This window comes from Coenobita brevimanus, chromosome 102 (assembly GCF_032717465.1).
Source record: "Coenobita brevimanus isolate Jiangsu-jjx chromosome 102, ASM3271746v2, whole genome shotgun sequence".
In the NCBI taxonomy this organism is placed as follows: domain Eukaryota; kingdom Metazoa; phylum Arthropoda; class Malacostraca; order Decapoda; family Coenobitidae; genus Coenobita; species Coenobita brevimanus.
In genome coordinates this window covers 39,337,603-39,349,241 of record NC_137055.1, presented here as the reverse complement: position 1 = coordinate 39,349,241, position 11,639 = coordinate 39,337,603, and the positions used below count along the sequence as shown (strand labels likewise).

Sequence of the window (11,639 nt, the reverse complement as noted above, 5' to 3'; positions counted from 1 at the left end):
ACAAATATTGGAAATTCTTATTTAGTGCTTCACAAATATCCTTCTCTTGTGTATAGGTGATTCCCTCGTCCGTAATGGATTGTATTTTATCTTTTACTTTGGTTTTGCTTCTGATGTAGCTGTAAAATAGCTTCGGTTGATCACTGCTTTTATTTATGATATCCTCCTCAAACTGTTTTTGGGCTTCCTTCCTTATTCTTGTATAATCGTTTCTTGCCTGTTTATAGTTGTTATATGCCCTTTCACTATTGTGTCCTCTGTATCTATTCCACAACAAATATCTTTTTTCTTTTGATTTTTTGCATTCTGTATTGAACCATTTCTTTATTTTCTGTTTCTTTGTGCTGTGGGATGTACTTCTGGACTCCTGTTTCTAAAGTTCACAGAATATTTTATATATAGCATTTAAATCATCCTCTAAGCTCCTTTTCCCAATCAATTTCTAAAAAGTACTTCTTTTGGTCATGCTAGTTTCCCTTTTTGTAGTTTAGGCCCTTTTTGTAACTTTCATTGCTGTTAACTATGTCATATGCAATCCTGAAGTCGCAATTTAGTACTGCATGGTTGCTTTTGCTGAATGGAGGGTGATGTATTAAATTGTCAATATCATTTTCTTGCCTAGTAAATGTAAGATCTAGCCTGAGGGTACATCGAGTCCTATTTTTCTGGTGCGTTCCCTTACATGTTGCGTTAGGAAAAACTCCTGCACGAGATCCAGGAGCTTTTGGTCCCAACAGCTTTCTTGGCTTATTATATCTAGAGTATTCCAATTTATATTTGTATTAAAATCTCCAGTTGGTATAATTCTTTCCGATATCCCTTCCATTCTATGCAGTAATGCTCTTAAACTCTGAATTGTACTCTCCACCAGGTCCTCATATTTGCCTCTTTCCCGTGTGTTTGATCTGGGTGGCATGTACAAATTTTCTACAGTTACTTTCCCTTCAGATGTATTGATCTCTACTGCATCAGTTCTACTTGTGAGGGTATATCTGATTCTATTTCTTTGACTTTCTTAGTTAATATTATAATTCCTCCTCCTCTTTTTAAGTTCCCGTCTCTTTTCCATATACAGTAATCACTCCAATATCCGACGTAATAGAGCCATAGGTAGGTCCGGATATTGGTTCTGTCCGGATATTGGGCCCCAGCTTATGGACTTGTACTTATGGACCCTAACTCAGAGAAACACTTATACAACTCCCTCTGGACATGCATAGCACCTATTTAAGACCCAAATCACACCAATAAGGCACATAAATGACTGAAATAAATGCAAAAGAAACATAAAATGAGGGTTTAGAAGTAGGTTCATACAATAATAAACATTCTGGTGACTGGCTCCTGGACTGGTACGGTACTTATGGACCCTAACCTAGCCTAACTCAGAAAAACACCTTCCTACTGCACATGCATAGCTCCTGACACCCTATTCACACCATTAAAGGACATTAAAGAGTGAAATGAGGTAAGTATAGTATGGAAAAAAGTACAGTATGAAACATTCTTATATCCGGATAGTGGGGATGTTCGGATATTGGGCATCCGGATATTAGAGTGATTACTGTATTGTATTCCTCTAAGTTTAGGATGGCATTTGATATCCTTGGTGTTAATTTTGTTTCAGTCAGGCATATTATATGTGGTTCATTTTCGCTGATATAATCATTCATCTCTAATAATTTAGATACCATTCCATCCACATTTGAGTACATCAACTTAATCATCTTGTTTATATACTTGTCATGGCTTGGTTCTACTATCTTCCTCCTTTTTATTCCCTCCTGTTTATGTACCACTTTCATACCTGCAATCCAATTACTTTGTAAAAAGATGTACTCTTCTCCCCCTCTGATCTTCCTTTATATTTTGTTTTTGCATCCTCCCTCTTCTCTTTCAGTAATTCCAGTTCCTCTTGTGTTAGGCATCTTTTTATCCATACATTTTTGAACTCCTCTTTTTCCATAAGATTCTTTGCATTTTTTAGTATCTCCTCCACAGTGTTTACACTCTGGAAGGTTACCTTTAGGGGCCTTCACTTGTTTCTCTCATATTTCCCCAGCCTTTTGTGTTCCTCTGTGTCTTTACTACAGATTATTTCTGATACTTCCTTCAATATACTCATTACATTTGCCATCTCCTTTTTGTCTCTTGAGATCTTGTTTCTTACTTCTTCCTATTCTGTACCAGTGATTACTATAGATTTGTTGATATCTGCTGTCTCTCTTGGCTAATTTAAGATTGTTTTGGATTATTCTTTTCACTTCCTTTTTAATGCTTTTTTCTTCCATCCTTGTTTCTATGTCTTTCTTAACTTTCATCATTTCAGCATAAGTGGTTTCCACATCATTTTTGTAGCTTTGCTTAGCTTCATTCACCTGTGTTATCTTCTCCTTAATATCACTGTTCTGATATATCAGACTGCTTACTTGCCTCATTGTCTCTGTATCATTTTTGAACTCTTCCATAATACTCTCATGTGTGTTCGGATGAGTGTGTGTGTTTTTATTTCAGGTATACTGGTATTACTTGTTGTAGCAGAACATGTCCCTGCATTTTAATAAGGGGTGTGAACAGGCTACTGATGGCGATGAACTTAGTGCTGCAGTTTTAATCTCTGGACCTCGTGCCTTCCACTTCAAGCAGTTAACAGTTACCAGCAGCACACACTCATGCCTGAGCTGTGTTTATATGACTTGGCACCAGCCTGTTCCATCATGTCATAATATTCTTCCTCAGGAACTTGATGAAACAGGAACAATACATGCCGGGTACGTGACGATGGGGGACTGTTTAGTGTGAACAGTTGCATTCGATTATATGGGAGAAATTCTGACGGAATGATGGCATGTTGAATAGTGTAAATCAGGCCAAAATTATTAGTTTGAGAGCAACCGTATTGTACTTTTTGTTGATACATCCAGCTCAATTTAACTGAGGAATGGTATCAAGCTAAATTTACCAGTTCATCATAGTTGAACTTTAATTGTAGGCCCTTAATAATTTCTTTACACAGCTGCCTGTTTCATTATTGCTGAGTAACTGAGGAAATTCTCAGTCCATTTAGTTTTTGCTGAGTAGTCCAGCAAGCTCTTTAGGCACTGACACTGTTTCAAGACTGTATATAATTGGTTAGTTCTGCTGTTTGGCTTTACAAACATCTATCTGTGGTACATGGGGGGTGCCCATCATCCACCCATCCTATTTCTCCCTTCCTCCCTGTTGCCATTTATTATTCTTTCCACTTCAGGTGGCTCTGCAGAAGTGACAAGCCAATTAGTTTCTGGCAACTCTGGCAGCCATTTATAATTCTGGGTGGTAGCCATAGAACTAGGTAATGGGGTGACACAGAGCCTACTGTGGTACCCCTGTTAACTGAGTGGAGAGACGCAAATGCTTTTTCCTCCTAGGAACCAAAAATCCACACTAATCTCCATGCCTCACTGTGGCCAGACACTGTCAGCTGCATGGGAAAATCAGTTCACTGCTCAGGGCAGTTTCTTGCCGGCGGTTGATAGGTCTGCTCGATCAGACAGAGTGGGGTAATATGGCAACAACAATAAACATCTATCAGAACCCTCTATGTCTTGTAAAAGGAGGATGGTTTGCCCTGTGATCCACGGGGATCTTTTTTCAGATGAAGCAGAGGCCACAATACAGTAACTAACAGTGTAATGGAATTGTTGATTGCTGCTGTACATATCATTGTTGGATAAGGTTGACCGGTGCTGTACTGTGCATAGAATTGGTGGTTAAGGTTGATTGGTGATGTACTGTACATAGAATTGTTGGTTAAAGTTGGTGGGTATTGGATCTGCAGGTAATTGTGTTGCCTGAAACATCTCCGGCCACAGCAGCTGCCATGGCTGCCTGGGGTGAAGCCATGGGGAAGGCTGTTGTACAATGTAAGGACACACCAGGGTTCATCACCAACAGACTGTTTGTTCCATACCTTCTTTCAGCAATGAGGATGTTGGAGAGAGGTGAGTGTAAACAACTTCTGTACAGTATGCCCTTATCTTTTGTGGAGATTACATCACATGAACACCCACAAAATATGGTTTTCCATGAAGCAATCAGACCCTTAATGACGAGCTTCTTAGAACCATAATTTAACTGTGTAATGACCTGAAACCTTAGTAGTTCTCTGAACGTTACCAGATGGTAGAACCTATTTAAATTGTATTTTGAGACAGTTTTAGCAACCTAAAGTATATATATTTTTTTAATTATCCCCAAATGCTCTTTAAACCAGTGTACTGTATTTTGTGATGGTTACCTTACCTGAGCAGAGCTAGCAAACTCAAGAATTGTGAATGATTAGGGCTTACTGTACTCATTTCATTTTAACTTGGTCTAAATTTATTGCCATGTCTCATGTTGAATACTAAATTGCAACAATAGATTAACAGTAAAGAATTATGCTAGTCTCAAAGAAGTGCTCTGGAAAAGATGTAGATGCTTTTTCTGTGGTTGGACTGCATAAATTAAGCCATAAAAGGACAAAAATGTAGGCCAAGTTGAGATAAATGAACTATATTATGTTGTTATGATGGGAAATTAAGTTTTCTCACACATTGTCTAATAGTTGGAGAGAAAGCTTAATTGTTGCCTTGCAGTGCTCATACAAATTATGGCAGCTATAGAAATATTGTAAATGTGGTGTGCCCCAGATGCCTGTGCCTCCTCTTGTTTCTTTAATATGAAAATGAATAAACATTGATAACATGAAGTGGATGAGTACTCATTGTGCAGTAGTATGTTGTATAGATACTCTGACAGGATAATTAACCACTTCACTGTGATGACATCTTTTTGTATGTTTGTGCTGTGAGGAGATGATTTTGTTCAGTTTGGTAAAGATCTCATAGCAAAGCAGTTAAATTGTTTCTAATATTTTGACTATGACATAGTAAACTGCAAGCCGGTCACCCATCTCACGCCATCCACCATCCTTATCGGGAATAAGGAGGGAGCTGAGAGATGTTTTGTACAACACAAAAGAAGATGACATCATGAATAAAGAGTTAAGAGTGTGTAATATCTCGTATTGCATCTATATAACATGTATTACATTATATTAATTTGTCCCCATTGCAGGTGATGCCACAAAGGAGGATATTGATAAAGCTTGTAAGCTTGGTCTGGGCTATCCCATGGGACCCATTGAACTATCAGATTATGTTGGTCTTGATACACTCAGATTCGTCAGTGAAGGTAAGTACAGTAGCTGAGATTAGTATGCATAGATGTTCTGTGTATCTTAACCCATGGGAAGAAAGGAGAAAGAATTCTGCCAACATTTCCTTGCATTGTCATATAAAGCAGCAAAATGAAATAGTAATGGGGGCTTGGAAGTCCCCAAATTGCTGAATTGGCATAGAAATACAGTGACTCCTCCACTTTGCACTTGTATTGTAAGCTGCCTTTCACCTTATATTGCAAAGTAAGAGCCAGAGTGACATGTTGTGGATCTGCTCACCCAATGGTGATTTGGAGTTATATTAATTTTACAATAGTGTAGTAGTCTGAATACTTTGCATAAGTTCAGTTGCAACATTCTCACTTTCATCAGTGGTTCAAAATTCATTTATGGTATGGTAATGATGTGTACTTCCAAACTGATGACAGAGGGAGAGCCAGAGTGACATACTGTGGATCTCCCCATCCCCATGATGATGTGGGTTTATTTAAATTTTACAGTAGTCCAGTAGTTTGGATTCTTTGTTTAAGTTTGATAACAGCAGTCTCACTTTCATCAGTGGTTCTGAGTTCATTTGTGCTGTTATAATGATCTGTACTGGCAAACTTAGTAACTTGGCACAAAGTTATGATGATTTTGGTAACTGAGCTAACACACACCTGAGCTAGACACACCTTTTGCACTTTACCTTCTTGTGACTCCCTCTGTGAGAGCATTCGTCTTGTAGATTGGCCATCAGGTTAAGGTGGGTCCATTTTGTTGTTGTGTCCTTAGGCTCATCTGGATGAAAACCCAGTGGGCTGCGGGAAATAAACCACTTCAGCTTGGTGTTCCAAGAGAACTTTTGTTCAGTTTAACTTGAAGGATTATCAGTGTTGTGAATATTAGGTGCTTGAACCCATGCTAGCATTAGACAGTTTTTTAAAATGCATACAAAATTTAGCGAGAAAGAGTGATGACAAGGAGAGATACAGTGCAGCATGGGAGTGGTGTGGAAGGAAAGAGAGGGAGGTGGGAGACCCAGGATGAGAGAGAGAGAGGTAGGGTGCAAGGGTTTATGAGGGTGATGTGAGTTGGAAAGAGGGCAGCTTGATGGTGGAGGACAGGATGATAAGGAGTTGATTTTTTGTGGCCACCCTTTCTAAGATTCAGGAATTGGTAATATATAGAAAGAATATTGTGTTTCATACTTGCATGTCATCTGTGATGCATCCACCCTCTAGTAATGACAGAAGTCCTGTAGCCTATGCCACTCACACACTAATACATAGCTCCTCAAAAGTCCTCAAATGTTCACCATACAGGCAGTAACACTCACCATTCCCATTTCAGTATGCATTATAATGTGCTGGTGTGATGCTGTTTGTTGGGGTGCTTTATTGTTGTGTCTAAAACATTATCAAAGTTCAGTGGAAACTGTTATAAAGAATACAAATTATCCTGATGGAATTTGTATTCCTCAGTTTAATTATGGTACTGTAATTGGGTTATCTCTTACCATGAAGAAGACAAGAATTTTGTTTAACCCTGCCAGGTTTTTGGGATGGACAGATTATGTCTGTGCTAGAGTCAGCTGGTCTCGCGCTGACCTACATTTTCATGCCGCGATATTTTTCTTTGATCGCTCTGTGTAAATACAGTACACTTTTCAAGATGGAATGTTGATTTTGGTGTCATTTTAAAGCTACGTAGCTGTACTTTATCGCAGTATGTTCAAAAAAGGAAAACAAAGAAAATAAAAAGTCAAAATCTATCTATCTATTGCCAGACGCCTCAATCCCATTTGGGGTGGCCACAAACAAATCGCCTCCAAGTCGTCCTGTCCCCCGCTATTTCACTGCCCTGCTCCCAACTCACACCCCTCTCTCTCATATACCTCTCCACCCCATCCCTCCATCTCATCCTTGGCCTCCCCCTCCCTCTTCCCCGCTCCACCTCACTCACATACACTCTCTTCGTCAGTCTTTCACCCTCCATCCTCTCCACATGGCTAAACCACCTCATTGTGTTCCTCATAACGCTTCCTATCACATCCACATCCACACCACAACGCTCCTTTATATCCTCATTCGTCAGTCTGTCTCTCCATGTGACTCCACAGGCTCCTCTTAAATAACTCATTTCCACTGCTCTCACTCTTGACTTGTGTCCTTCCAACAACGTCCAAGCTTCACTTCCATACGTTAGAGTTGGTGTCACAATACTGTCATGTAGTAACTTTTTTCACCTCCATGCTCACTTCCCTGTTTCTTATCACTGCTTTCAAAGAACCAGCAACCTTCCTTCCCTGCTGTACCCTTTCAAGCACTTCACCCTCCAAATCTCCATCCTTATTTATCACACTACCCAAGTACTTAAACGTACTCACATTTTCCAATTCCTCCCCATCCAGCCTCGCTGTACATTCACTGACTTCACCTCTCTCAAAGACCATCACTTGACTCTTCCCTACATTCACCTTTAGATTTCGTTTCTTACACACTCTCCCAAACTCATCCACCAAGCCTTGCAGCTCCCTTTCGTCTTCACTCAACAACACAGTATCATCTGCAAACAACAGTACAGGGAGTTTCCAAACACTATCCTCTCTCACCAGGGCCACTCCAACATCCACTGCTCTACCCTGTACCTCTTTTATTACCCCATCCACGTACAGATTGAACAACCATGGCGACATGACACATCGCTGTTTCAACCCAACTTTCAAAGAGAAAAATTCACTTAGTTCACCATCCACACGCACTGCAGCCTTTGCACCATCGTACATACTCTTCACAGCATTCAACAACTTCCCATCTACTCCATATATTCTTAATACTTTCCACAATCCTTGTCTATCCACCCTGTCATATGCTTTCTCCAAATCTATGAAAGCCGCATACAACTTCTTTCCCTTCTCTAGAAACTTTTCCACTAAAGATCTAAGAATGAATATCTGATCTACACAACCTCTTCCCTTCCTAAAGCCTCCCTGTTCTTCTCCAACTAATTTCTCTGTTCTTTCTCTAACTCTGTCAATAAGTATCCTACCATACACTTTTCATGTTATACTAAGAAGACAAATGCCCCTATGATTACCACACACTTCTTTTTCCTCTTTTCCTTTGTACAAGGGGGGAATAATTATACCTGACTTCCAATCCTCCGGGACTCTACCTTCCTCCCAGGCCAATCTGCACATCTTCCACATCCATTCTACTACTATCTCTCCCCCATGCTTCAGCATTTCACCACACACTCCATCAATTCCTGGGGCTTTCCTCGATTTAACTTTCTTCATTGCTTCCACAACTTCTATCCTACTGATTTCTTCCTGTCTTCTCACCTCCCTCCTTCTCCCAGCCATTCCCCAGCCACTTATACTTGCATTACTTCCATCCTCTATGTTCAACAATTCCTTAAAGTGTTCTCTCCAACTGCTCACTTTTTCTCCCTTCTCCACTAGTAATCTACCATATTTATCTTTCACTCCCCTGCTAACTTCACTTCCACCCTGTCTTACTCTTTTCACCTCTTTCCAGAACATTTTCTTACAGTCCCTCCATTTGACACTCAAATTTAGGTGAAAACCTAATATTTTATATTGTGGAAAAATACTTGGCAAAAAAAAACTACTAAAGATATATAAATCTTGTTTAAACCATGCAGAACTATAATAAATTACCTTTACAATGATATATAGACTATGGTTATTTCTGCATTTTATTGCCCGATAAATTGAAAGAAAAGATTCATAATTTTTTATGATTCTCAGCCACATTCGCTTTGCGATCTTTTTCTTTGATCGGTCAGTATAAATACACTTTTTATGACAGGATGCTGGTTGTGGTGTTATTTTGAAGCTGAATAGTTGTACTTTACCGTGGTATGTTGAAAAGAGGAAAACAAAGAAAATAAAAGTCAAAATGACGAGCTGAAGTTAGACAAAAAACAAAAATTTTATACCTTTCCAATGAAAAATATTCAGCAGAAAAAAAAGTAATAAAGATATATAAATTTGGGTTAAACTATGCAAAATGCACAGATCAAGCATTCCCTGACATCATGCCCGAGTCTCTTTGTCATGACGCGTAAATGCGATTTATGGTGAACATTACTCAAATGTATCTTAAAATGACGAATTAATTCATCATTGGAATCTCTGAGGTTGAATTTGATGTGACCACAAAAAACGTCATCAGAATCTCAAAGGGTTAACAGACATATTCAGGTCTTTCCAGTAAAGTTGGAGAACTGGCATGGTTGAGGATTACATATACTGTACTTAGGACAGGCATTTAAGGAAGACTTTCATGACAGTGAACTCCAGTGAAGAAGAGGAATGGGGTGGAGGGCTTTTGATAAACTTGGTAGCTACATGAACGGTAAGCAGTTGCATTTATGTCAAATGAGATGGTTATATAATCAGTGCATCATTCCTATTCTAAATATGGAGTCTAACAAAATCTTTGAAATGAAAACTTAGAAGTGCTCAGAGAAGAAGGGAAAGGATTATGTTAGCGGTCACACTGAATGATAAAAAAAAAAAAAAAAAACTTCTAGGATAAGAGGACAGATAAAGTAGAGGATATAATCACTACAGTCAAAAAGCAAAAATGGATGTTGGCAGATCATATCCATTAGAGAATGGATAACAGATGGACAACCAGGATAATAGATCAACAACCCATAAATATCATAAGATGAACAGGCAGACAGAGAACAAGATGTGAGATGAGGTTTGGAGTTTTGCATGGATTTAATGAAACAGGTTAACAACCAATATGTCATAGCGGAAAAAGACGGGAGAGGCTTGTGTTCTGCATTGGACTGAATCAGGTTCATGGTGATCCTACCATTAAACCCTTTCAATACAGTGACCCAATAGTTCACCATCATATATGCCAATATATTAGCTTTTCACACCATCCAAAACCATGGAAAGACTAAACCTATTGAACCTCATCACCCACATTCCTGAGTCTAATTACTAAAATGGATTTCAACTCAAGCATTCCGCTATCACACATCTTTCTTAGCTGACCTAACTTGGAAGGTTTAAGCAAGAAACAGCCCTTAATAAGAACCACACTAGCAGCAGTAGACATAAACAGGGTGACATTCCTAATGGTTTCCTGTAACCCAGGAATCTATTTACAATGCAGGGTAGTAACTAACCATAAAACCAAATTACAATATGATGTTGAGCCTATTATGATGCCCCTGTTGACTGGGTGGAGAAATGCAGATGCAAATGTGACATCCATTTGTGAACCAAGCCTCCACACACTACCCTGTGCCCTGCTGTGGTGAGGTGCTGATGCTGTCTACTGCGAGGGAACATTGTTTCACTACAGAGGGCAGCCCTGCGGGGATGGTTGCTCGCCAGACAGACTGAGGTTACTCGGTAACAAGTACAACTTTTTGGGAATTACAGTGGTTGTTGCTGTTGTTGGCTTAGTCCTGTATGAAAGGGAAAGCAGTGCGCCAGAACCATATTCTGTTACACTACTAACCATAACTTTGTCGTTTTGTTGATCCATTATCCTTGTTCTGTTTCCATTGGATTGTTCTTGTGTCTTTGGAAAACTGAATTTGAAATAAATATGATAGTGCATTAGTATTAGACTGTTGTCCAGAGGTGTTCGTTTGACAGACAAGTTAAACTTTTTTAAAAGAAATAAGAAGCTCTCTGACACATAAAGAAACCCTCTCAGCAGAATCATTTCAGGGTTTTGGAAAAGTACATAATTACTGGAATTTGAGATATTAAAGGAGTTTATAATATTTAAACAATTCAGTTAGATGAAATTTCTCAGTTTGTCATTCTTGTCATATGTGTTTATTTATGTGTATTTATTTTTTGTATAGGATGGGCAGAAGACTACCCTGGTGTACAAGAATTTGAAGTTCCTAACATTTTGACTAAAAAAGTGGATGAAGGCAAATCGGGGAAGAAGGCTGGTGAGGGATTCTACAAGTACTCCTGAAGAAAAGTTGTAGCTGGAAGCTGCACCAATGCACTTGTGTTCATCAAAGGTTGACCTCTGGAGGATTGTGCTTAAATCCTCCTGGTGATCTTGTGGGTTAAGAGAGTTAGTGTATTTAGTTTATCTGTGTGTGTGGGGGGGGTGATGAAATAGGTAGTGATTGATTTGCATACCAGACAGTTATAATTAGGGTACAATATGTATTCAGAAGCAGCAAAGACTGCAACAGGGTCTTGCATTTTCATTTTTACTTGTTATGGGTATGTAGATAGCACTGTATGTTATGTTATGCCAAGATTACTGCATGGGTAGCTATGAAATAATGACTGGTTTTTATTCCAGATACGGTACAGTATTGTGGATATAATTTGATACTACATGATTTTTTCAATATAATGTGGGGATAAGCATGTTTTATTTCCCTCTGTTGATATGCGTTATAAATTATTTTTATCCATATTTTAGTG

The 11,639-nt window shown here is 38.9% G+C and overlaps 1 protein-coding gene across 1 annotated transcript; it reads left to right on the top strand.

The window, feature by feature from the left end:
- The first annotated feature begins 2,544 nt into the window (after positions 1-2,544).
- On the top strand, positions 2,545-11,247 carry LOC145415468 (putative 3-hydroxyacyl-CoA dehydrogenase B0272.3). The gene is made up of 4 exons (XM_080284743.1): positions 2,545-2,796; positions 3,821-3,983; positions 5,101-5,217; positions 11,054-11,247. Exons 1-4 carry the CDS (start codon positions 2,545-2,547, stop codon positions 11,170-11,172), a joined length of 651 nt encoding a protein of 216 aa, XP_080140869.1. The 3' UTR covers positions 11,173-11,247.
- The last annotated feature ends 392 nt before the right edge of the window (positions 11,248-11,639 follow it).

Excerpts from the sequence above, each read along its gene's own strand:
- LOC145415468 (XM_080284743.1), top strand. The coding sequence starts at position 2,545 with ATGTCCCTGCATTTTAATAAGGGGTGTGAACAGGCTACTGATGGCGAT. Across the intron at positions 3,984-5,100 it reads AATGAGGATGTTGGAGAGAG|GTGATGCCACAAAGGAGGAT; the intron begins GTGAGTGTAAAC and ends TCCCCATTGCAG. Across the intron at positions 5,218-11,053 it reads ACTCAGATTCGTCAGTGAAG|GATGGGCAGAAGACTACCCT; the intron begins GTAAGTACAGTA and ends TTTTTTGTATAG.